The sequence below is a fragment of the Sciurus vulgaris genome, assembly GCF_902686455.1.
Source record: "Sciurus vulgaris genome assembly, chromosome: 8".
NCBI lineage: Eukaryota > Metazoa > Chordata > Mammalia > Rodentia > Sciuridae > Sciurus > Sciurus vulgaris.
In genome coordinates this window covers 123587017-123613405 of record NC_136468.1, presented here as the reverse complement: position 1 = coordinate 123613405, position 26389 = coordinate 123587017, and the positions used below count along the sequence as shown (strand labels likewise).

At 46.2% G+C, this 26389-nt stretch overlaps 1 protein-coding gene across 1 annotated transcript in view; it reads left to right on the top strand.

Moving 5' to 3' along the window:
- PI4KA (phosphatidylinositol 4-kinase alpha) overlaps window positions 1–26008 on the top strand; it is a 146897-nt gene extending 120889 nt beyond the window's left edge. Inside the window, exons 33-55 of the mRNA XM_079152131.1 lie at window positions 3672–3830; window positions 4088–4239; window positions 5743–5850; window positions 6639–6766; window positions 8304–8423; window positions 8600–8679; window positions 8796–8989; window positions 10070–10160; window positions 10509–10676; window positions 11407–11460; window positions 15960–16080; window positions 17236–17365; window positions 18930–19000; window positions 19587–19659; window positions 19795–19865; window positions 21118–21227; window positions 21664–21768; window positions 21851–21976; window positions 22322–22442; window positions 22943–23102; window positions 23718–23807; window positions 24348–24431; window positions 25503–26008. Coding sequence (XP_079008257.1) covers window positions 3672–3830; window positions 4088–4239; window positions 5743–5850; window positions 6639–6766; window positions 8304–8423; window positions 8600–8679; window positions 8796–8989; window positions 10070–10160; window positions 10509–10676; window positions 11407–11460; window positions 15960–16080; window positions 17236–17365; window positions 18930–19000; window positions 19587–19659; window positions 19795–19865; window positions 21118–21227; window positions 21664–21768; window positions 21851–21976; window positions 22322–22442; window positions 22943–23102; window positions 23718–23807; window positions 24348–24431; window positions 25503–25554 — 2568 coding nt within the window. The 3' untranslated portion in view covers window positions 25555–26008. The remainder of the gene's footprint in view (window positions 1–3671; window positions 3831–4087; window positions 4240–5742; window positions 5851–6638; window positions 6767–8303; window positions 8424–8599; window positions 8680–8795; window positions 8990–10069; window positions 10161–10508; window positions 10677–11406; window positions 11461–15959; window positions 16081–17235; window positions 17366–18929; window positions 19001–19586; window positions 19660–19794; window positions 19866–21117; window positions 21228–21663; window positions 21769–21850; window positions 21977–22321; window positions 22443–22942; window positions 23103–23717; window positions 23808–24347; window positions 24432–25502) is intronic.
- Window positions 26009–26389: the final 381 nt, after the last annotated feature.

Genomic DNA, 26389 nt, shown 5'->3' with positions numbered 1-26389 from the left:
TTTCACAGTACTGGGTAAAAGCTCCTAACCACTGTAGTTGGCATTCACATTGTGCCTGGAGCTCTGGGTACCCTTGCACATCTGACCTCCCAGTCAGTCCTTAGATGGGATGGGTGTTTGGAGGAGCCCCTGGGGATCTCTGGTGGTAGGGAGCAGGGAATATAGATCTCACCTAACAAGACCCAAGCAGTAGAGGGACAGCTTAACCCAGAGAAAGCTACTGACAGTCCCCTTTAGATCTTTGGGTTCTGCACCCATTTATTGGGATATGTTGTTTTTCATTGCTCTGATCAAAATACCCAACATGGACAACTTAGAGGTTCAGTTCATAGTCAGACAACTCCATCACTTTGGGCCTGAGATGAGGATGAGATAGAACATCATGGTGGAGGAAAGATGCTCAGTTCATGGCAGCCAGAAAGCTGAAAGAACAGGAGGATCCAGGGGCAAAATATGTAAATTATCATCAAGGGCATGCATACAACGATCTACTCCCTTCATCCTATCTGCCTATAGTTACTACCCTTTAGGCTTTTCAAATTATTAATCCATTTTACTAATTTTTATTATTTGAAAAGCTATGAATACACCTGCATTAACACATGAGCTTTTGGGGGGGGGGGGTATACTTTATCCAATAAACTATACCAGGGCACCTAACTTCTTCCCAGGGACTCCTGGCCTTTGTAAATTCTGTAAACTTCTTTATCCCTCTGAAGCAAAGGAGCTCAGTCAGGAACTCAGCACAGGCGTGCCTCAGGACTTCTTTTACCTGTTAAGGCAGTTTTACCAGCACCATCATCTATCCTGGTCCAACCCCCACTCTAGGTGCATTCTTCTGGTCACCTGCCCCTAAGTTCCATGTGTTTAGCTAATCAGCACCGCCAACTTCACATGTTCAAACTCAGTTTCAGACTCCACCCACCCTGGTGCATCCACATATCACTGTAATTGTCAACATCATTATTCCCTCTGTTCAGAACAAATTCCTTATAGTCAAGTTCGATTCCCTGTTTTTGGAATTCCCCAAAGTGACCCTCTTCAAATTGTGTCAGCTTTATCTTTTCACCTTTAAATAGATCTAGAATCTGGCTGCTTCCCAGTATCCCAGCTACTCCCTCAACCCTGGGCTCATTTGTCTCTCCCCTGGATCTCAGAGGTGGCTCTTGGCCTCCTGCCCAGCCTCCACCCTCTCCACATGCAATCAGAGCATATCAGTAAAACCTGAGTCATATCAGGTCCTTCCTCTGCCCCAGACTTGTCAGCACCCCTTGCTCATTCAGAGTGGAGGGAAGACTTGTTTCTATGATCTGCAAGCCCCTCTTGCCACCCTGCCTTTGCCTCACTGTCTTTCATTTGCTGTTCTGTAGATATGCTGGAGTCCTACTGTCCCTACCCTCCTGGGTTTGCTCCCCTTGAGCTGCATCCCCAGTTTCCTCTTCTCAGACAGGCCAGTCACCCACCTCATTCTTGGTCACTTCCAGGTCTTGTCTCAGATGTCTTCTTCCCACCAGGGCTTTCCTGGCCATCGTATCTAAAACATCTCCTACATAGTCTCATTTACACTGCTGTTTTCCCTTTATTGTTTATCAGTGTTCTGTATCTGAAGCTTACTTCTTATGTGTGGCCCCCATACTAAACTCTGTGGATGTGTTGTCTGTTTTCATGACCCTGACTCTATTCCTAGAGCCTGGGAAACCCTGGCACAGACACAGCTGTCAGGACATGGCAGTTGGAAAACAAATGGAGCTTGGTTATGCTTGGCTTCTTGGCCCTGTCGTTCCCTCACCCCCAACACATACACTTTTTTGCTCCCTCGTCCTCTACATAAGACATGTGACTGCAGGAAAGCCAGACTCAGAAGGAAGTTATAGACTAGACGACTCTTTGTAGCCTGGGATCCTGTCTGCAACAATGCCACCCTTATTGTGGGTGACCTTCATCTTCATCCTTACAGCCTCCAGATGGTTTCTAGACCTTCAGGAAGGAGGGAGGGCAGAAGGTGGCAAGATGCCTTCTTATAAAACATGCCCTGGCTTTCCCAGGGCCTCACCTAATTGGCTCCTACCTTGCTCATTGGTGGTAATAATGGGGGGGGGGGGGGGGAAGGGTTAGTATTAGGGTTAGGGTTAGGGAGGGGGGCAAGTATGGAGGAAGGAAGTACTGTATAGAGGGAAAAGAGGGGTGGGAGGGGTGGGGGGAAGGGAAAAAATAACAATGAATCAAACAACATTGTTCTATGTAAATTCTATGATTACACAAATGGTATGCCTTTACGCCATGTACAAACAGAGAAACAACATGTATCCCATTTGTTTACAATAAAAAAAAAGATCCAAAAAAAAAAAAAAAAAAAAAAGAACCTAAGACCAACCCAACCAGCAGGGAGCCTGAGTGCAAGTGCTTCTGACTGGCCACTTAAAGGTCCTGAGCCATCACCTTGACGAAGGAGAGAGAATGGTGTCTTTCTCCATGGAGAGGGATCCATGGTGTCTATCCTACTTACCAGGCCTTGTCACCACTCTGCAGGGGGGTCTCAAGCCCTTGAAGAAGCTAGCTGATTTTGTTGGACCAACACAGGAAGGGAAACTCTTGCTGATCCAGACACTAGCTGTTCCTTCCTGGTTTTTCCTGTGAAAAACTCAAAAATTGTGAGCATTTTCCAAGTCTGAGCTGGCCAGCTCCTTACTGTGTCTAGTACCCACATGTCTTCTCGGCCACCACTCTGCTCCACCTAGGCCCTTCTCATGCCTCCACACAGAAGGGGACCTGGCTGAGTATGGCCAGACAGTGGGAGTAACTCAACCCACAGCAGTTACAGGCTACCCTTAGCTCCCTGGGTCATTCTGGGTCTGTTTAGCAAGATACAAGCATTGTGCAGAGTCTATAAGAGGTATGAAAAAGGAACCAAATTCTAGAGCCAGAACTCCTTTGCTGGTTCAGAGACCCTAGGCAAGTCACCTCACCTCCTCAACCACTGGCAGTTTTCAGAATTGTTGGGAAGGTTCACCAGAATGGAGCCTCTTTAGGGCCCACATGGCATCAGGCAATACAAGAATGCTGCCACCTTGCACCCTGTTCCACCTAACACCACCAACTGGGACAAACAGAACCTAGCCTGGAAAAAAGTCTGGAAGGAAACACATCAAATGCTAATATGACTGGACACTGTGGTACATAACTGTAGTCCCAGCAACTTGGGAGGCTGAGGCAGGAGGATCTCAAGTTCAAGGCCAACCTGGGCAAAGTAATGAGACACTATCTCAAGGGAAAAAAAAGAGGGAGAGAGAGAGAGCTGGGAATGTAGCCCAGCTACAAGACCCACTAATGTGGATGGGCCCTGGGAAATGGGGTTATGGATGATCCCTTTTTTTTTTTTTTTCTTCATACTTTCCTTGGTTTCAAAATTCTTAATTTTTTTTCTAGTTTTAGAAAGATTAGATTGTGTCCACAATCCCTTCATCTTATTTGTTTATTTATTTATTTTTATGTGGTGCCAAGGACCAAACCTAGTGCATCACATGTGCCAGGCAAGCACTCTACTACTGAGCCACAACCCCAGCCCTGGTTTCTAAATTTTTTTCAGTGAGCATATATTCCTTTTATAATTTAAAAATGAAACCGTAACCCCCTTCTGTGCTGAGGAGCTAATATTTGTTCTATATTTGCAGTTTATGCGGGAGATGGCAGGAGCCTGGCACATGACAGTTGAGCAGAAGTTTGGCCTGTTTTCTGCTGAGACAAAGGAGGCAGACCCCCTCGCAGCATCAGAAGCGAGTCAGCCTAGACCCTGTCCCCCCGAAGTGACCCCCCACTACATCTGGATTGATGTATGTGCCTTTCCCCACTGCTTCCCCTCAAAAACTCTCCTGTGCTCTGCCCCTTTGATTTTGGGGACCAGGGCCCTATCTGAAGCCAGGCAAACCAACCTGGAGGGAGGGCCAGACTTGAGAGAGAGTTTAACTGGTCCAATCCTCTCTCCCAACCCTGCTAGCTCTTATGTTAGATCAGAGCCCCTTAGCGACCTCCCTGGCCGATATTGGCTGGCCAAGCTCCATCATTGCATCATGTTTTTCTTCTTGCCCAGTTCCTGGTACAGAGGTTTGAGATTGCCAAGTACTGCAGCTCTGACCAAGTGGAGATCTTCTCCAACCTGCTGCAGCGTTCCATGTCTCTGAACATTGGTGGAGCCAAGGGGAGTATGAACCGGCATGTGGCGGCCATTGGACCCCGTTTCAAGTAAGGGCTCTCCTCTGGGGGATACTGACATGTCCTGTGACTGGCATGTGGGGCATATGTGGACTAGTATATTTCATGTGTTGTGTCAGGTGCAGTGTGGGTTGTATGTGTCCCTGCAGCCCACTGGCCACCCAATGGAACTGCTTCTCAAACAAGCTGAAGGGAAGGACCACTTTTCTTTTTTGTGAACATCTAATCTGTTAAGGATTAGTACTTTTATAAAACCTAACAGGAATGATTTACTAGGAAACAATCTGCACTAAACCATCCCAACAGAGTGCAATTGCCATAGATATGATCAATCACTCTTTTTCAGTATCTGCCTGCACCAACATTCAATGAGCATGTAAATACAGAGAAATTGCCTTGCCTACAGTATGCCCTCCACCTGTCTTCTCTTCCTGTCCTGGATGGCTCTCTGTCCTCTACCCTCCTATGTAGCCAGACACAGATACTTTTGGTTCCCGCTGTAATATGTCTGGCCTCTTACTTCCTTTCATATTCACAGCCTCACTTCTCCCTCACCACTCTGACTTGGCCCAGCCAGCTGTCTGCATTCCCCACCACAGGTCCTCCATCCCCTTTGTGGGATGACCCTCTTTGGAATGGGCTTGGTATGTGTTATGCTCCTCTTGCTCAGCCTGACTACCCATGTTGCCCCCCAACATCCCCAGTCTTGGCTCCTACAGCTACTTTCCCTGGAGCCTGGTGACCCTGTTATGTGAGAAGCTATTCCTCCTTAGGGCCCATCTCACTGCCAGGTCTTCCAGACCTCTAAACAGCTGGGGTCTACCCCTCTGTGAAAGCCCCTGTTAGGACTGTATTTCTCTTTTGTGGAATTTCCATGGCTTTTTACTCTATAGAGATTTCTGTCTCACCCATCAAGGGGACTCATAATCTCTCCAAATCCAGGATTACAAAATCCCTGAAGAAAGGAATAGTGCCTTCCCTACCTGAGTCTCACATCACCTTGCTCGGGCCTAGCCTAACAGAAACCAACTGTGTGGAAAATTTCTCCTCCACCCCCTCTCTCTCTGTCTCTCTGTCTCTCTCTGTCTCTCTGTCTCTCTTGAATAAATATTCTTACTTCATTGTATCTTCAGATGACTGTACCTCAGAGTTTAGCCTACAGATAGTTTATGAGACTGAAATTTCTGACCTAGGCAGAATAACACATTGTTCACTTTTCTCCCAACAAAAATGAAAATTTTTTTAAAACTTTATTCCTGGGCTGAGGGTATAGCTCAGTGGTAGAGTACTTGCCCTAGCATAGGTGAGGCCCTGGACTTGATTCCCAAAATAACAAAGAAAAAAAAAAAACTTTAGTGTGAAAGAAATATATGATAATTACCTGGCTGATGCTGCAGTCCATGCTCTACTGGCCAGAAATGTGCCCTGAGCTCTAGGGCTACATGGTTTGCTCAGGTGGAAGGCAGGCACCCCCTGAGACTTGGCCCCCGAACAAAGTTCCCACTCTAACTCAGGCCTGGGGTTCTCTCTCAGACTGCTTACTCTGGGGCTGTCCCTCCTGCATGCTGACGTGGTTCCAAATGCAACCATCCGCAATGTACTTCGTGAGAAGATCTACTCAACTGCCTTTGATTATTTCAGGTACAGAACAAATCCCACCCCATACAATGTGCTCTTATCCCAAACCGTAAGAAGTCGCAAAAGGACAGTTTGCCTGGTTCATGCATACTGACTTTGTAGTTCATTAACCTTTGTGCTGCTAAATTTTATTATCACCAGCCCTGTGCCCTGTGTCTGCATGTGCATATGTGTACTCAAAGGTAGCCTCCCAACAAAATGCAGATTTTCTTAGTTCAATTGATTTAAGAGATTTAAGTTCCACAAGGCATGGTGATGTGCTCCTATAGACTCAGCTACTTAGGAGGCTGAGGTGGAAGGATCACTTGAGCACAGTAGTTCAAGACCAGTTTGGACAACTTAACAAAACCCTGTCTCAAAAAAAAAAATTTTTTTTAAAGGTGGGGCAGAGAGAAGAAATAGATTAAGTGCATGTCATTTACCTTTTCTGGTGATATAAGTGGTTATTGCGTGAAAAACTGCAAATATGTTCTGCCTGGGTCTTGGCAAACATGGACTTTGTTATTGTATATGAATAGCTCAGTTGTCATGACCTGCCTCAAGCACATCACTCAGTTGAAAGCTTTAGACATTGCAGAGGGTAGTGATGAAAGTAGGCAGGAGAGGGCTCTTAAAACCAGCACACCTTACTATGGGAACCACTGAGATCATCATTGCTGATGATTAGCTCCAGGCTAACCTCTTAACATTAAGGGACCACTGTGTTCTATCACCTTTCACCATGTTATGTGACTGGCCTCTAGGCCCTAACTCCAGAAACTCAACTCTTATCCTCTTGTGGTTGTTTGAAGTTGTCCTCCAAAGTTCCCTACTCAAGGAGAGAAGAGACTACGTGAAGACATAAGCATCATGATTAAATTTTGGACCGCCATGTTCTCAGATAAGAAGTACCTGACTGCCAGCCAACTCGTTCCCCCAGGTAAATATTGCCCTCAGCAGTGCATCTGCTGAGGGTGGGAGGACAAGGGGACAGGGGTATACCATGTACAGCCCTGGAGAAGCCAACTAGAATAGCAGTTGAGGCCCAGAGCTGCCTGGCTGCTACTACTACTACTTCAGCCCAAGCGAAGGCACATGACAAGCACAGGAGTCCTGTGAGCAGAAACCTATCACCTTCACTTTTCCCCATACCAGTTCAGTTCTCAGGTGCCCTACAGGCTGGCATTGAGCTAATAAGGCCAATGAACTCAGATGAATCCAGCATGATCTAATAGGAACCTATCAAATGAGGGCAACTTCAGTAGAGAGGACCATGGGAACCAGACCTTAAGGACAGGCATTTGGCCCAGCCAGAGTAGTTGGAGAAGTCAGAGATGGTTTTCTGGAAGCAGTGACATCAGAGATAAGTCTAAAAAGATGCATAGGAGCTAGCCAAGGCAGATGGGGACAAAGAACCTTCTGGGGCCAGAGAACAAATTGCTCCAGGAGAAACGCTAGCAGCAAAACTCCAAAAGGAAACCACATTCCTATTCTTCTGATTAAAAACTACACATTAAAATGCAGTTTTTTTTTTTTGTTTTTTTTTTTCTGGTACTGGGGGTTGAACTCAAGGGTATTCTACCACTGAACTACATTCCCCAGCCCTTTTTAATTTTGAGACAGGGTCTTGCTAAGTTGCCCAGGCTGGCCTCAAACTTGCAATCTTTCCGCCTTAGCCTGCCAAGGTGCTGGGATTACAAGAGTGTACCACTGTGCCTGGATACTTTCTAAGGTTCATTTCTGGCTCCATTTAGAACAGGGCAAACAGCTCACATAATCTGCCACCAGAGGTCCTCAGTTTACTGCTGTATCAGAGATCAACACATTGCCAGTGATCAGATAACTACCATCATTTATTAAAATGTATTTATTTATTTGTTTTTTGGCAGTGCTAAGCATTGAACCCAGGGCCTTATGTATACTAGGCAAGCATTCCATCACTGAGGTACAGCTCTAGTCCCCTCATCATTTATCAAGAAAATGATACCTGTTTTATTGTATTTTAAAAGACTAGCAGGGATATAAATTTTAGAAAGCTTTCTATCTAGTACAGTTAGAATAAAAAACTTCTCAGTGGGGTGGGAGGTGGTGGGGGAAGGAAAGATAGAATGAGACAGATATTATTACCCTATATATATGTATGATTACATGAATGGTGTGAATCTACATTGTATACAACCATAGGAATGAAAAGTTATACCCCATTTGTGTACAATGAATCAAAATGCAGTCTAAAATTTTTAAAAATTTGAAAAATTAAAAATTTAAAAAATTTTAAAAAACACTTCTCAGGTGTTTGGAAAACTTACTTTCTTGAAGGGTTTACCTGGCAAAATCCTTCTCCATCCATTCCAGTGCTACAGAAAGTACCTGGCCTACCACTGTTTGCCTTATCTGTGGTAAAAATATATGTTTCTCTTTATGATGCCTTTCCTTGAGCCTCCTCATCCCAAAATCAACAATATATTTGCCCACAGATAACCAAGACACCCGGAGTAACCTGGATATAACTGTGGGCTCTCGGCAACAGGCCACACAAGGCTGGATCAACACCTACCCCCTGTCTAGTGGCATGTCAACCATCTCCAAGAAATCAGGTCTGTGGAAGATTGACTCCTACACTGTCATATCTGAGTCCCTATCCTGGCGGCCTGATGGACACTTACTCAGATAACAGAACAAAACACCGATAGACATCTTCCCTAGGTTCTAGAAACACAAGGTGGGCAGGTGGCCTCCAGGAACTGCATCTGTGTTTGTCTTTCCTCCCTAGGCATGTCTAAAAAAACTAACCGGGGCTCCCAGCTACACAAATACTACATGAAGCGTAGGACACTGCTGCTATCCCTGCTGGTAAGGCCCATTGGTAAGGCCACTGCCTACCATATGCCAGACACAGTACCCTGGGGTGGGGTGGCATGTGAGCACCTGCAGAGAATACATTAGGTATTGGTGTCTGGTGTCACCAGGCCACCGAGATTGAGCGTCTCATCACTTGGTATAACCCGCTATCGGCCCCAGAGCTGGAACTTGATCAGGCTGGAGAGAACAGCGTAGCCAACTGGAGATCCAAGTACATCAGCCTGAGTGAAAAGCAGTGGAAGGACAACGTGAACCTCGCCTGGAGTATCTCTCCTTACCTGGCCGTTCAGCTGCCAGCCAGGTGGGCTCGTATCATCCACCCTAACCAGAGGTCCTCTGCAGGGGCCTGCCAGCTGGGTCATGAATGCTAAGGAGCATGATGTGGTCACATCATGATGAGGACATCAAGCAGACCAGTTCTCTCAGGACACCCACCCAGTCTTTCTGTGCAAAGTTTACACAGTGACCCTTATGATGTTGTCAGACTTCTCCCATTGCACCCCAGAGATTAAGGAGATAACAACAGAGTAAATTCAGGGTCACAGTATAATTCACAGAAGCTTCTGCTTCCAGGAGGCAGACTGCAGAAACAGACTTGGGAAGCATTTGATATTGTTCATGGATGTCATCTTTGAGCACAAGTTACTCCAAGGAGTCACGCGCTGCACCTGACAGCCAAGTGTTCTGTGAGCTCTCCCCTGGGAGCTCTGACAGGGACAAAACTCTTAGACTGGTGGTAGCTTAGAGGGACTGCAGAGGTCCACTGTGATGTAGTCCCAAGAGATGGCTTCCTGGCTCCTGTGGATATATCAGGGGCAGATGTTTTTTCACCAAGAACCCAAACTTGCCTCCTTTCTGCTTTCTCTGGTCCTAATTTGATTTCAGGAGCTAGACCACAGATGGGTTCTCCTACACTGTTTCAATGCACATGTTTATGAAATACCCGGGGCAGTAACACCTGCACACTCATGCCTGTCCTCTCACTGAGTAAAGTGCCTTGTAGCCTTAGACTGTAGACTGAGAAGATGACCAGTGGATGGGCTGCTATGAAGGGTCAGCACAAGAAGATATGGGACTGAAAAGGAGTAAATGGTGAGGGGTCTAAAGAAAGGACTCTAAAAGGATGCCCTTTGAACAGTGAGTGTAGGATAATTCTTCTTTGAGAAAGTTCGGGCATTTCTTCAGTCGACCTATTAATGCTATTAATTTTCAAACAATTGTGTTCATACTTATTAATACTTTAGTAGTAGAGAACATTTACCTGTTACTTGGTATTGACCTCAATCCCTCTAGTTCAGCATTTCCCTCTGGCTCCCCTCTTGTGGCCATGGGGGATTGTATTTGCTGGTGAGGCCACCCCACTCACACTTGCATACCTTAGGTTCAAGAACACAGAAGCCATCGGGAATGAAGTGACCCGTCTCGTTCGGTTGGACCCAGGAGCTGTTAGTGATGTCCCCGAAGCTATCAAGGTATCATAACCCTGACACCAGGCCTGGTTTAAACTGCTTCCAGAAATGCCTGGAAACTAGACAAAAACAGTGACCTGGTGGTATCAGTGGTATGAAGTAATTCCCTGTATTTTCCACTTCTGTCGTATAGCATTTATTTTGTTTATCATGGAAAAACAGTTAACATACTGCAGTTATGCAGTTAGGTTGAAGTAGATTAAATGTATCGGAATCATTTTCCATATTGTTATAAGTGGTTTATAATTATCACTTTTTGTGGCCATCTTTGTGGGGTGGACCATGGGTTGGCTATTTCAAGAGGGATTCCAGGGACTGCCTGACCATCCCACATCCCTATTTTCTCCCCAGTTTCTTGTCACCTGGCACACTATTGATGCTGATGCACCAGAGCTCAGCCATGTCTTGTGCTGGGCACCCACGGATCCACCCACAGGTCTCTCCTACTTCTCCAGCATGTACCCACCACATCCTCTCACAGCACAGTATGGGGTGAAAGTCCTGCGGTCCTTCCCCCCGGTAAGCCCAGGGGCCTGCCAGAGCTGGCTCTGGTAGGACTATCCAGAAGTGATTTAGTGAAGACAAAGGACAGGGTTCCATTATCAACCTGGAAGGTACCTAACTGTATGGGTCTATCTTAAAAGACATCTTCATTCCCCATCTTTGTTCAAGTAGTTATAGAGGATAGATTTTTTTTAGTCCTAATTCAGTTGTGCTTTCTTTTTTTTTTTTTTTTTTCCAGATGCGTTTTCTAATCATATTTATTTTTCAATGAATTTGAGTTTAAAAAAGATAGTTTGAGTTTGGTTTCAGAGATGAAAAGACTCCCCACAGCAATGCACCTGTGCCTCTTACCCCAAATATCAAAGTGTTAGATACACCAGAGATCCCAAATGACAGCCATGTGGAGGGAAAGTCTATAGAATATTCTAGAGCCCCAGCACCATGGAATCTACTATAAATTTCAAGCCATTTCCATGAAGCAGACTGTTTTTATAGGTGAGGGAGGCTTGCTCCATTACTTTTTCTTCATTAATCATGTGTTTTAAGCCTTTAGTCTGTGCCTTCTTCTGGGCTTTCCCCAGTTCTCAATCCTGCTATGGTACTCCAAGAAGGGCAGAATCCTGTGGACAGAGCAGAAGCAGGGAAAATTCCATTACCTATCATTATGCATTAGGTGGGACCCTGGAACATCATCTCTATTGGTTGTTCTAACCTTAAGATCATGGTCATTTCTCCTCCTCTGCAGGATGCCATCCTGTTCTACATCCCCCAGATTGTGCAGGCCCTCAGGTATGACAAGGTAAGGCTGTGCTAGTACAAGCTGTCCTCACCTCTCCCAGAGCTGTGTACATTCCTTCCCTCACACCCAATCCGTTCTCCAGCCTGTCTCCAGCTCTCACAGGCTCTTCAGGGCCTCCCTTGGGAGCAGGGCTGCCCAGCTGTAACTGCATTCCCTGTGCTCCTGTTGCTGTACCCTGAGGCCGTCATGCTCTGCAGAGTGAGTGGGTTCTAGGACTATTGCCAGCTACTTCATCAGGGTGGACCTCCTTTTCTGGCTTCCCCTTTGTTGGATGGGGGTCATGACAAAGTTATATGAACTCCCTGAACCTCACTCCCTTGTCTCCTCATTGAAAGTGATGAGCAGGATTAAATAAGATGGTGTATGTATTAATCAACTCAGACTGCCATAACAAAGCACTACAAACCAGATAGCTTAAACAACAGACATGTATTTTCATACAAACCTGATGACTAGAAGTCCAATATCAAGCAGAGCTTGTTTCTTCCAAAGTTTTTCCCCTTGACATGTAGGCATCTTCTGTTTTCCCATGTTCTGTTTATGTCCTTATCTCCTCCTATAGGACACCAGTCATACTGGATTAGGACCTACCCTAATGACCTCATTTTATCTTAATTAACTCTTTAAAGACCCCATCTCTGAATATAGTCACATTCTGAGGTTCTTTAACATGTGCATTTAAGGGACACAATTCAGCCCATAAAAGTATACATGTGCATAAAACGAGTAGCATAAAGTATGGCACAGAAAACACCCATCAGAGTGACCACAACCAGGACCCCATACTACTCATACCCCAGGGTGGTGCTTAATGTAACCTCATTCCATCTGTGCACCACACCCCATCTGAACATAACAGCATGTATTTCCATCTTCTCCCACCCTGTGTCTAGCCTCATTTCCGTGGCTACATTGAACACTGGACTCAGCCCTCTCTGCATCAGGCAGCCTGGTTATGAGCCCTGTGGCCAGGGTTCCCAGGAACTGACTTCTTCCCACAGACTGGTGTAATGCTTCATGTAGGGTTTGTAGATAAAAATGCTGTAGAACAGAAGCCAACCTCTCTTCAGAAAACAGTCTTGTAAAGAACAATTCACTGTCCTAACTAGGTAGCTGCCAGCTGTCCAACTGAGTAATGATACCATGGAGATACCATGTTTATGCCATGTAGATTGGGCCTTAGCACTGGTGCCAACACTTACAGTACAGCCCTGAGGCACCTTTTCTCCAGAAAGCCATTTCCCTTCCACATCCCCCGACCGCATCTCCAAGGATGTTCTCCCTTTACTGCTTAGTGTTTATGTGGGGGCCTAACCAAACTGCCTAATCCACTGGAAGAAGCAAACAGGAATCACTGCCCAGGGTCTCTGTGTGAATTTTGGGTATTTACCACCAGAAAATGCAGTGAAAGCATTGAGCACATGGAAATTTAGACAGCTGCAGTTAACTTGTAGGTGAAGCCAAGGTTAGCATAAGGAAATGTAGGTGGGCTGCAATTTCTGTTATTTGACTGAAAATTTACATCTGCTGCTTTTTAAATTTTTTCTTATTTATGCCAGAAGTAGTGGCACATGCCTGTAATCCCAGCAACTCAGGGGGCTGAGGCAGGAAGATCACAAGTTTGAGACCAGGCTGGAAAACAGCAAGACCCTGTCTCAAAATTTAAAAAACAGGCTGGACACAGTGGCACACGCCTGTAATTCCAGCAGCTCTGGAGGCTGAGGCAGGATGATCACAAGTTCAAAGCCAGCTTTAGCAACTTAGTGAGGCCCTAAGCAACTCAGCAAGACCTATCTCTAAATAAAATATAAAAAGGGCTGGGGATGTGACTCAGTGGTTGAGCAACCCTGGGTTCAATTCCTAGTACAAAAAAAAATTTTTTTAAAACAGCCAGGGGTGGTGGCACCTATATAATCCCCATATAATCATGAGATCATATTGATGTTCCCAGTTCAAATGTAGGATTACAGGGTTTTTTTGTTTGTTTGTTTTTTGGTGTTTTTACTTATTTCATTTTATGTTTGAATATTTTAACACTGATACTATTGGTTGTTAACTACATTAAGAAAGTACTTTTTTGCTTTATCCCACTATATAATACTTAGTAGCTTCAAAATAGTAGCAATGCCAATATTGTTACTAACAATTTGCTTACTGAAAACTAGTTGAGATGGTTTTACCTTTTTGTCCTTATATTTTCCACTGGGGACATAATAAATTATGCTCTCTTATGTGAAAGTCATTTTCTCTTTGTGGTCATACCACCTCAGGACTTAGCTAACTTTGTTGTTGTTATTCTTGTTTCTTGCTTACTATTATAAGGGAATTTTTTTAAAGTTCTAAGCCTGTGGGGACACAAATGTGTATACATATTTGCTTATACTTTAAAAAAAAAAAAAAAAAGGAAGAATAAGGCTGGGTACTGTGGTACATACCTCTAAGTCCCAGCTACTCAGGAAGCTGAGGCAGGAGGATAACTTGAGCCTTAGAGTTCAAGGCCAGCCTGGCAACATAGTAAGACTCTGTTTAAAATTAAAAAAAAAAAAAAAAAGGGATGGAAGAACAAACCAAATCAAAAGCTAATAAAAGTTTCCAGGGAAAGATAGTGGAATGAGATTGACATTATTACCTTAGGTACTTGTGTGATCACACGAATGGTATGACTTCATCATGTGCAACCAGAGAAATGAATAGTTGAGCTCCATTCATGTACAGTGAATCAAAATACATTCTGCTCTCATGTATAAAAATAACAAATAAAAATTAAAATGTTATAAAAAAATTCCAGGGAGGATGGACTGGGGTTGTAACTCATTGGTGGAACACTTGCTTCCCACATGTGAGGCACTAGGTTTGATCCTCAGTACCACATAAAATAAATAAATAGGGCTGGGGTTGTGGCTTAGTGGCAGAGCACTTGCCTAGCAAGTGCCTAGTGGCACTGGGTTCAATTCTCACCACCACATATAAAGAAATAAAATAAAGATCCATTGACAACCAAAAAAATGTTTTAAAAAATAAAATAAATAGGGCTGGGAGATAACTCAGTCGGTAGAGTGCTTGCCTTGCAAGCACAAGCCCCTGGGTTCGATCCCCAGCACCGCAAAAAAAAATTAAAATAAAAATAAAATAAAATAAAATAAATAAATAAAATGAAGGTATCGTGTCCATGTACAATTTATATATATATATATATATATAAAATTTCCAGGGAGAGAGTAAATAAGACGGAGTGGTAGAATGTTCCATGTTTAGTAATTTTGACTTTGGAACTCTCAGTGTTTACATAATTAAAAAGAAAACATTTAAAAGCTATAGATTATTCACTGTTTACCTTTAGATTTATTTGTTGGGTTAGAATTTGGAAACACCCATAGCCATGAATTTTGAAGTTTTTCCTATGCTAAGCCCAGCCATCCACAATCCAAGTTGGGAATATCCATCCAAGGAATACCAGATGGTTGGCCTCAAACTGCTAAAGGAGAGGCCTCTTTGGGGAGTCTTCCCTGAACAGGCCAGTCTGCCTTTCTTAAGCCCAGGACATGGTCATTAAAACTAGAGTTACCAAGCTGGATGTGATGGTGCATATCTAATCTCAGTTACTCAGGAGGCTGAGGCAGGAGGATTGCAAGTTTGAGGCTAGTCTGGGCAATCTGTTAAGATCCTGTCTCAAATTAAAATTTAAAAAGGGGCCTGGAGTTGTATCTCAGTGGTAGAGCACTTACCTAACATGCACGAGGCCCTGGTTTTAAGCCCTGTACTGGGGTTTGGGGTGGGGGGCAGTTGAGTGGTAAGAAATGACCAAAAAGGAAGAGAGATAAGTCCTTAGGATAGTGACTGTGTCAACTTATGCAGAAAATAACTCTACATTAGATAGGACTTTCTGGAATCTGCCCATCACTTTACTTTGAAACATTGTTCTAAACAACCTGCTTACAAATGAGCTTTTGGTGCCTAGCCTACTCGTTTCTCAATACTTGACAAAAGCAGAAATTGCTTTTGGCGGGCTTTGTTCATTTCCGTGCTTGCAGTACTGGGGATCAAACCCAGGGCTTTACACATGCTAAGCAAGCTCTCTTTACCACTGAGCTACATCCCCAGCTCCAGGAACTAGTTTTGAGAGTCATGGTTTTTAAATTCAGTGTGAGGAAACAGGAGACATATCCTGGTTCAGGCCTGTATTGCAGACTTCTCCCACTTGGGTCCCAGCTCACCAGCTACCAACCAGCTGAAACTTGGCCTTTCCCCTGGGCTAGTTTTGACACAAACCCTGGCAAAACTCACCCCACTGTTAGTAGCCAAGCATTGGGAGTTAACTCTTTGACAGTTAGAAAATCTTTCCAGGCCTGGGGATGTAGCTCAGTGGTAAAGCACTTGCTTAGCAATGTGAGGCACTGAGTTTAATTCCTAGCACATCACTGCAAAAAAAAAGAAGACTGCCATTTCTGATAGTGAGTGGATCCCAAGCCTGGGCTGACAGTGGCTTTGCTTTATTGCAGATGGGCTATGTGCGTGAGTATATTCTGTGGGCAGCATCCAAATCCCAGCTTCTGGCACACCAGTTTATCTGGAACATGAAAACTAACATCTACTTAGACGAAGAGGGGCACCAGAAAGACCGTGAGTATTTTGTTCTTTCTTCAGGCCTCTCTCCCCATCCTTAATGCCTTTAGCAGCTACCCCAATAAGTAGATCATTCTTTGGTGAGACACTTCTGGCTATTTAACATCACAGGCAGAGGAGGACCTTCCCTTCATAAAACCTTTGTTAAACATCCTATCCAGGTACCACCATGAGTTGAGAACCCCAGATTGGGCAGCTCTTTGTCTGATCACAGTCCAACACAGACTCTGCCTGTGTCTGACACAGCCTGTGATTCTGTGTAAGGGCAGCAATTCTTAGAGAAGCCTCTGGACTCTTCTTGCTCTTAAAAACTGTTGAGAGGCTGGGGAGATAGCTCAGTTGGTAGAGTGCTTGCCTTGCAAGCACAAGGCCCTGGGTTCAATCCCCAGCACCACAAAAACAAACAAACAAACAAACAAAACTGTTAAAACCCTCATGTGCCATGGACCTAAGTCTAAATAGCTATATTTTGCCTGTCATTCTTTGAAATAAAAAATGAAGTCCTGCTGGGCTACATAATCCCAGCTACTTTGGAAACTGAGGAAGAGTATCACAAATTTGAACCCAACCTTGGCAATTTAGAGACCCTGTCTCAAAATTTTCAAAAGGGGGAGTGTAGCTCATTGGTAGAGAGTCCCCCAGCATTCAATACCCAACACCACCAAAAAAAAAAAAAAAAAATAGTTTCATGGAAAAAAGAGGTGAGTTCAGCTTGAAAGTCAGACAAACACTGTTCTCAGATCAGGACAGTGCAGGCTTTAAATATAGCAAGGTCACTGCTTGAGCATCCTATTTTCACATAGAATATTGAAAAGATATGTACTTGGCTTAACAAAATTAATTTGTATTACTTCACTGGGGACATTCTCAAGCAACACTGGCTTTTTTCTTACTGTGACTATGCAGCAATGAGGAATCCATGACCACTGGTGCATGTGGCCCTGTCTTGAGCTCCACGCAAGTGCAGCAGCTTTTCCCATCAGCAGGGAAAGGGGAAAGGATGGCTTGCATACCAAGTCCACAGAGCACATTACAGATATTGCTATTAGGATGCTGGGAGACCCCTGGCCTGAGTAGCAAACATCCATGGATTTTTACTGAAGGGCCCTCTATGTCAGCCACTAGGGTTCAACCTTTTTGTTTCCTTGTCAGCTGACATCGGTGACCTTTTGGAGCAGTTAGTAGAAGAGATCACAGGCTCCCTGTCAGGCCCAGCCAAGGATTTCTACCAGCGGGAATTTGATTTCTTTAACAAGATCACCAATGTATCAGCCATCATCAAGTAAGTGGCAGCACTTCAGAATCCGTTTTCTGCAATGTCTCATTCCAGTCCCTGCCACTCATTGAAATTGCCCTAGGGAGCTTTAAAAACACCTGTGCCTGGGCCCAAGTTCCCATCCCAACCAGGTAAATGAGAGTCCCTGTGGTGGGGCTGCTGCTGATTCTGATACACAGCCAGAATAAGAGACCTCTGCTCTGGGTGATTCAAGGTAACATGCACTGCTGTATGATTTTAGGAAAGACATCTTAGTTTTATTCCCTGTTTTGTCCCACAGTTAGGTCACTCTGCCTTCTCCAAGCACTGAAGGATCCTTAGTGGTATCAGAAAAACTAGACATCCTTCCAACTTTCATCATTATTGGCCTGGGCCTCAATGCACATGGATCTAACTCCATGCTTGGCTGTCAGTGGCATTGCCATTTGCATGGGATGGAGCCCTGGAGTTGTGGACATTGGCCACAGGCTCAGGGTTACCCAGGCAGGGGAGGACTAGGCACAGTTCTTCCCAGCCTTGTTCCCGGGCTAGCTCCATCACACAACTTCTTCTGCCTTGGTCATTGCAAGGCCTGACCATGTCTCCAGCAGCTCTTTCCTGGGCAGCAATTCTGGCAGCTTCTACCCACAGAGATAAATGATTGGGGAAGTGTGTTAGACAGATTTGCCTCACTGTAACAAAATACCAGAGATAATCAATTTAAAAAGAGTAAAGGACCTATGGTTGTAGCTCGGTGTTATAGTGCATGCTTAGCATGCGTAAGACACTGAATTTGATCCCCAGCACCCCCCACCCCAAAAAAAGAAAAAAGAAAGAGGAAAGGCTTATTTTGGCTCACAGTGTCAGAAGTTTCAGTCCATGGTTAGTTAGCCCTATTACTTTTGGGCCTGTGGCAACAGGAACACATAGCTACTCACCTATGGTGACAAGGAATCAAAGAGACCAGCATTCTACAATCTCTTTAAGGGCACACCCTCAATGACCTAAAAGCTCTCACTAGGTCTTACCTTTTAAAAATTTCCACCAGTTTCCAGTAGCACTAAGCTCAGGACCAAGCCTTTAACACATGTACCTTTGGAGATATTTCAGATCCAAACTATTGGAAGAAGGTAGCATTTTTGGGTGGGATCATGTAATAGGTGCATGACTCCAATTACCACCTTCTGCCCTTATCCTAAGGCCGAAAGTCTAAGGGATCTGGAGGAAATAAATTACAGAGACAGCATTTGAATCCAGACCCCACAGCCACCTGTCCTTCCCAGTGCCTCATACAGCAACACACACACACACACACACACACACACACACACACACACACACACACACAAAGCAAGGGACAGAGACAACTAGAACACAGCTCCACTTTAGTCCCCCATTGGCCATCTAGGCTTCTTCATGAGAAATACCAGACGGGCACTGCTGCAGATAGTCTCCTGACAACTTGTGTCAGGAGTAGCTGGAACTGGAAAGAGAGAAACAGAAAAGGGAATACAAATGGGATGGTCCCTGGTTGTCCGCCAGAGGCCAGTTCCTGCAGGAGACAACAAAGCATTTGAATCTTGTTTTTCAGGCCCTACCCTAAAGGCGATGAGAGAAAAAAGGCTTGTCTGTCAGCTCTGTCTGAAGTGAAGGTGCAGCCCGGTAAGCAGGTAGCCTCTGGAGGCCAGTGAAACAGAGAGGAACTGCTACTCTCTCCAGGGCAGCCATGAAGACAAAGGCCTGGCCAGCCACACACACACACGCTTGGGCCCTTGGGCATCCAATGCTCTAAGAATGGTGTTTCCTCTTATCCTATTACACATTTACAAAGAAAGAGAAGCCCTTGACTGTGGAACAAATACAAGAATGGAGGGGTGTTGGGAGAAGTGCTGAGACTAGTAGAGGCAGGGTGGTAAATTTCCACGTGGAGAGCAAAATTCCACCAGGGTTGGTGGTAGATGGCTTCTCCAAAGTTGAGACTCAGCACATCCTCTTTCATAAGCATCTCCTGAGTTGGTGGTTCATTTGTTAGAAGTCTGGAAGTATCTGTGAAGGGTCAGTCAGCAAGGACAGATCTTTGTATAACAAAGTGTAAGAGGTTGCTGGTAACCCCAGATGAAAAGTAGTCCTCTGCAAGGTGGGGTAACTGCAGGTTGGACTTTCCATGTAAAGTCTGTGTTGGGAACTGCTGTGGCCTCCACCATGATCACACCTGGGCTCCCTGTCCCTCCCTTCTGTCCCTGCACAGGCTGCTACCTGCCTAGCAACCCTGAGGCCATTGTGCTGGACATTGACTACAAGTCTGGGACTCCCATGCAGAGGTGAGTGCCTGCCTTGTTCACGTCTGCAGTGTCCTTACTTAGAAGTTTGCTGTATCACATGTACCATGTTCTTTATTTATTCTTATTTATTTATTTATTTATTTATTTATTTATTTATTTATTTATTTATTGTAGTGCTGCAAAAGCCCCATATCTAGCTAAATTTAAGGTGAAACGATGTGGAGTAAGTGAACTTGAAAAAGAAGGTCAGTACAGAATTCTGCTTTAATTTGAGATCTAAATGCTTTTCCTTACTAGTGCCAGTTTCTTTTGGCATATTTAGTTTATTACCAGGTCCCCATAAAAGATGATGACTGCTACCTCTCAATCTCTTTTGGAGATGACACAGAATTTGTATATAAGACAGACATGCCCCACCTTGGAAATATGCCCTAACTCAACTGGCATGTCCAGAAGGCCTCTTTAGGACTGAGTAGCTTGGGGCTTTTGTGAGTTTCCTCTGGCAGCCTTATAAATGATCATAGACTGGTGCTTCAACAACAGAAATTTATAGTTTCAGAGTTCTGAAGGCCACAAATCTGACATCTAGGTGTTGGCAGAGCTAGCTTCCTTTGAAGGCTCTAGAGCAGAATCTTTCCTTGCCTCTCCAAGCTTCTGGTGATCTCCAGCAATCCTTGATGTTCCTTGGCTTATATCAGCATCATTCAAACCTCCACCTCTGTCTTCACATGGCCAAATTTCCCTCTTATAAGGATACTAGTTGGGACTGGACTTGTGGCTCAGTGATAGAGCACTCATCTAGCATGTGTGAGGCTCTGGGTTCGATCTTCAGCACCACATAAAAATTTTAAAAAGCTATTGTGTCCACCTATAACTAAAACAATTTTTTTTTTTTTTTTTTTTACAAAATGGATGCTAGTCATTAGTTCAGGCCCCCCTGATCCAATATGACTCATCTTGACTTGATTATACCTGAAATGACCCTATTTCCAAATCAGTCACATTCTGAAGTTTTGCGTAAGAATGAATTTTGGAGGGACATCATTCAACCCTTCAGAGGGGATGTGACCAGCTGCACAAAGAGGCCTCTGGCTGTTGTGGGGGCATACCTTCATTGGCCTTTCCACACACTCTGGCTCCTAAGGCCCCCAGGAACTCCATTGTGCAGACATGCTCCTCTTGCCCCATTGACTCATAGTGCCTGACACTGATCTCAGGCATATCTGAGACCTCTCTGTGGATAAAAATGGGACTCCTTTTTTCAGTTTCACCTAAAAATAAATATTCTTAGGAAAAGACTCCTGACCCAGTAATTCCACTGACCCATGACATTTGGGGGCCCTCTAGGGTCCCTGTTTAGCCCCATTGGGCTTTGTAGAATTGATTCCCAAGATTCCTGGGGTTCTTTCCAGGCTCATGAGCAGTACTTGCCCTGAACCCTTATAGGATTTCTCACTACTCTTAAGCTAACAGGCAGCCTCTTTACCCCACTCACAGGTCTGCGATGTCACTCGGACTCTGAGGATGAGTCCTGCAGTCAGAATGCTGATGATCAGAAGATCTGCTGGCAGGCAGCTATCTTCAAAGTGGGGGACGACTGTCGGCAGGTGACAGAACTGGTCTAGCAGGGCCACGCCCTTTCCCCCCAGGTTCTAGGTGCACTCAAGAGGCAAGCCTTACATGCAGAAATATGAATCTTTGTTTCCCCTCATTTGGTTCAGATACGATGGAGTAAATTAGGGCTGTGCAAAACCCAAAGGTCTCTCCTTTCAGCCCCACCTGCTCTACCTCCAGTGCTCACCCAGAGGGAAATGCCCTGAGGCCAGCAGGGCCCCTCATTCACATCCTCCAGGCTGCAGGGCCTTATGCCTAACCCATCCCCAAGTGGGTAGTGAGGCAAGGCCCTGCTCAGCTATGGCCTCCCTTCTTCCATCACGGGCTTCTCAGCTTCCATGTGTGAACTTCAAGGAATACTAGGAGCTGTGTGGGCTAGGGACCAAGGGGAGGCCAGCCAACTGTATCCCACACTTCCTCGGTTCCTAGGACATGTTGGCCCTGCAGATCATTGACCTCTTCAAGAACATCTTCCAGCTGGTTGGCCTGGACCTCTTTGTTTTTCCCTATCGGGTGGTGGCTACTGCCCCTGGGGTAAGTTCACTGAACAGGAGCCCCACAACAGACCTGTCAATGCCTCCCACTTGACAGGCCTTAAGATCCATTTCCTCCCTAGTGCGGGGTGATAGAGTGCATCCCTGACTGCACTTCTCGAGACCAGCTGGGCCGCCAGACTGACTTTGGCATGTATGACTACTTCACACGCCAGTATGGGGATGAGTCTACCCTGGCCTTCCAACAGGTAGCCAGCAGGGCCTCTGCCCCAGGGCTTGTTTGCACCCATCCCACCTCCACCATTTACCTGTTAATCAGCACTACTTTATTCCTTCCCCCACTCTTCAGTCCTCCTTCATTAGGGATACCTGTAACCTCCCTTGGCCATCATAGAGGAGCCTAGAGCTGACTTCCCCAGCAGGAAGTGAAACCCTGAGTGTGGAAGGTCCTGCACCCCAGACCCAGCCATGCTCACTTCTGCTGTTGTGTGGTCTGCCAAGGTGGAGCCACAGAGCCAGGCCGTGGGGTCCTAGGTGCAGAACCCAGGAGAGCTCCCACAGGTCCCAGAGCCATTGTAGCCCTCTCTACACAGGCACGCTACAACTTTATCCGAAGCATGGCTGCTTATAGCCTCCTGCTGTTCCTGCTGCAGATCAAGGACAGACATAATGGCAACATCATGCTGGACAAGAAGGGCCACATCATCCACATTGGTCAGCCGGGCCACAGTTATAACCTCCTCTCCCTTCACCCTTCAGACTTTAAGGGGAAGAAGGGGGCACCCCACAGAAAGTCAAGCATACCCAGGACCACCCAGCAGGGAGGGCTAGGAGGGCATTCAAGTCTAGCTCTGAGATCCAAGCTTTTGGCCAAGAAGCCATCATATTGTGGAGGGTACCCAACTGGACACTGGAAAGCTGCCACCCTAGGGGTGGCAAGCGTGGTAGCAAGGACCTCCAGTTCAGGAGCTGGGCTTGTCCAAGCTTGATGCAGGCCTCACTAAGCCAGCCTGGATCCCACCTTCACTTTCTTCCCTCTCTCTTCCTCTGCCTGTAGCTCCCCTGCTGTCCCCAAGAAAACCTGACCCATGACCGGCTTGTGGGTTGTAGTGGCTGCTGGTGTCTGAGTCCATTTCTCCTCCTTAAAACAGATTGCCCCATCCCCACCTGCCCTCACATCTGCCCCAGTTACAGGTGGCTTTGGGGTCTTGCAGACTTTGGCTTCATGTTTGAAAGCTCACCGGGTGGCAACCTTGGCTGGGAACCAGACATCAAGCTGACAGACGAGATGGTGATGATCATGGGAGGCAAGATGGAGGCCACTCCCTTCAAGTGGTTCATGGAGATGTGTGTCCGTGGCTACCTGGCTGTGCGGTGAGCCCTTGGGGATCAGAATATACAACCCCTCAAAAGTGGAGAGGAGAGAGGTGCCAGCAGTGCCTGGTACCCCAGACTTTACCTTCTGGTCACCTCTCTTCACTTCTCCTAGCAGCCTCTCCTCATATCCTGCCAATGCCCCTCAGCCTTAGGCTTCCCCTTCAGGGCATCCTACCTACCCTTTAACAATAGCCTGAGTACCTGCTATCCCCCAAACTGCATGCTGTAGACTGGCATTGTCTGGTTTCATATGGTATGTCACTTGGCCAAGTCCACACAACATGGGAGAACATCTAGGCTCTAACCCCTCAGTACCTCCTGCCCTGCTGGACAAGGGAGGGTAAGAGCATCTTTGAAATCATGGCTGGAGGCCTCACATGGTGGGGACAGGTGGAACCACTCAGCCATCTAGGGCTGTGTGTGAGCAACCCAGTCCAGGCATGTGCCAACTAGGGAGCAGCAGATTGCATGTGAAGGGGGCTACCATAGAAGGAAAGGTACAGTGGAAACCCAGAGGGAGGCTGTTGGAAACAGCCATGCTACAGTACTACAGACAGTGCCACCTCCTTAATCTGACCTTTGTCTGCCCCATTACTCCCCATCTCTCCACAGGCCCTACATGGACGCAGTCGTCTCTCTGGTCACTCTCATGTTGGACACAGGCCTGCCCTGTTTCCGTGGCCAGACAATCAAGCTCCTGAAGTAGGTTCCTTAACAGACACACAGACCATCTGGGGGACAGTTGTCCATTGGCCTAGGCTCTACCCAAATGGGATCCTGTTATGTGATTGTAACTGTGATTATCATCTCCTTGCCACTCCAGAGCAGACAGAACTGTGAAACTGTCATCAGACCATGTTTGCAGAACTACCCAGCTTCTGTTGGCCATATCGAGGTCATATGCAGGCATCCTTTAGTTTCTCAGTGTTGCTGTGCTGACTCTGAGTCCTGGGGCTGCAGCAGCTTAGCTGCCCCATGCTTAGTCCTCTCAAGCCATGAGGCCACCCTAGAAGCTGCAGGAATAGGGACAAGTCCATACTAGGCCAAATATGACCTCAGCACTATCCCCAGCTTCTGGAACATGAATTCTAGAGGGCACATTTCCTTCAGGGTATGGCCTTCAGCTAAACAGATTCCCACAGATGTCATAGTTCATTCCACAGGCAGGACTATGTCATACTGGAGGTGGGGTCAGAAGGAGCTATGGCAGCCAACAGCAACCCCCTTTGATCTTTCTCCCAGGCATAGATTTAGCCCCAACATGACTGAGCGAGAGGCTGCAAATTTCATCATGAAGGTCATCCAGAGCTGCTTCCTCAGTAACAGGCAAGTCACACCACCTGCCAGGCCAGTGATATGGAACCTGTAGTTCCACAGGTCTCTTGTAGGAGACCTAAGTTTACTTGAGCCTCAATGGGAGCTCTCAAGGAGTAACAGGTGCTGGTTTAGAGAGGCTTGGAGATGCTGAGGAGAACACCTGGCAGAGGTCAAAGGCAGGACTTATAGGGATTTTGAGCTTAAGGCACACCGGACCATGAGGAGCAGGGAGGGAGCTCCAGATGGTTTGGGCCCCTTGTGCAAGTGCTGTGTTAGCACTGACAAGAGGGGCCAGCTGGGGACAGTTGTCACACATTGCTGTGATAGGCATGATGGAAGGTTGGGTGTATGTGCTAAAGGAGAGCCCAGGCTAAGGGGTTCATGTGGGTGAGAGTCAGAGGTGACTTTGAAGTGTCCACTCTGAACAGGGAGAAGGTGGTTCCAACAGTTAGGTGAAGGCAACAGCTCTGAGAATCTGGGGGCCACCCACAGAGGGGGTCTCCTAAAGATCGGGAGGGTGGGAGGCTGGGGTGCTTAATTGCGTGGTGGGTCACTCCATATCCAAGCAGGCAGAGGGCCGGGGGTGTAACCACCTGATCAGGGAACTGCTGGCTGAGCCTGAGAGAAAGATGTTGAGAATCCACCCACCCAGAGAACCATAGGGTCTGGTGCCCTAATAGGCAAAAAGAAAGAAGCCTGGAGAACACAGCAGAGAAATGGGAGGTAGCTCAGGATGGATGTGGGGAGCACCCAAATATTGTCAAATGACTTCTCTATGAAAGTGGTTTGTGGAACAGAATAAGGAGGATCTAAGATGAAATAAGACAGGTATGTGCTAAGAGTGAGGAGCAGGCTGGGAGTAGAAAGAGGATTACACCTCCCAAATCAGAGAATAACAGGCCACGGGGCTGAAGTGTGGGTCTATTTTGGAGTCTACTGCCAGTACATTCACACCTTCAAGTTGCTGGGTGGTGAAGGAATAAGGGTTGAGCAGATAGGGAGGGCTCCCCAGAGGTGAGGGGGCCCTGACTGAGCAGACTCCTTACAGCCTCCCTTTACTCTCTCCCCTTGACCTTCCAGGAGCCGGACCTATGACATGATCCAGTACTATCAGAACGACATCCCTTATTAAGGAGGGGCCCTCTGAAGCCCTCTGCCCTATGTGGCCCTTCCCAAAAGCTACCCCACAGTCATGGAGCCTGAGAGCATTTCTGCCCCCCAACTGCCCCTCAAGAAGCTCCCACACTATGGTCAAAATGGGTGAGCTACTGATGGTCCTGCCGTTTCACCCAACAGAGTTGTTTTATAGGAAAAAGAACTGAAGCCCTAGAACCTGGCAACCACTCCTTCCTTAGGCATGGCCCCTTGTGACAATGTTTGGTGATGCCAGAGAGACTGAGATGACAATCATCTGATGGTGCTGTCTATGCACAGGTGTGAATCTTTTTGTTTGCACTGGACACATTCCCTACTTGTCTTATTATATAGGTACATGAAGTATTTTCTTGTGTATAAAAAAATTATATGCAACTTAAGAGTGAACTAACATGGACAAAATAAAAACTCCAAAAAATGCTGTGTTGGAATTTGTCAGAATTTTATTTTTGCAGTACTGGGGATTAAACCAGGACGCTCTACCTCTGAGCTACATCCCCAGCCCTTTTTATGTACTAAGTTGGTGAGGCTGGCCTCAAACTTGGGATATTCCTGCCTAAGCCTCCCTGGTCTCTGAGATTACAGGTATGCACCACTGTGCAGAGTTTGTTGAATTTAACAATGTGTCCTGGGCTTTGCTTCTGAAGGGGAAAGACTCAGTGTTACCTGCATTTTCCCCTTGTGTCTTCTACAGAGGGGAAAGACTTACCTGCTGGGGAACTGCCATCATGGGACCCTCTCAGCTGGTGGCCCAGGACACACCAGTTATGGCTTTAAGCCTCGCACAAACACCAGAAATAACACTGTATTGT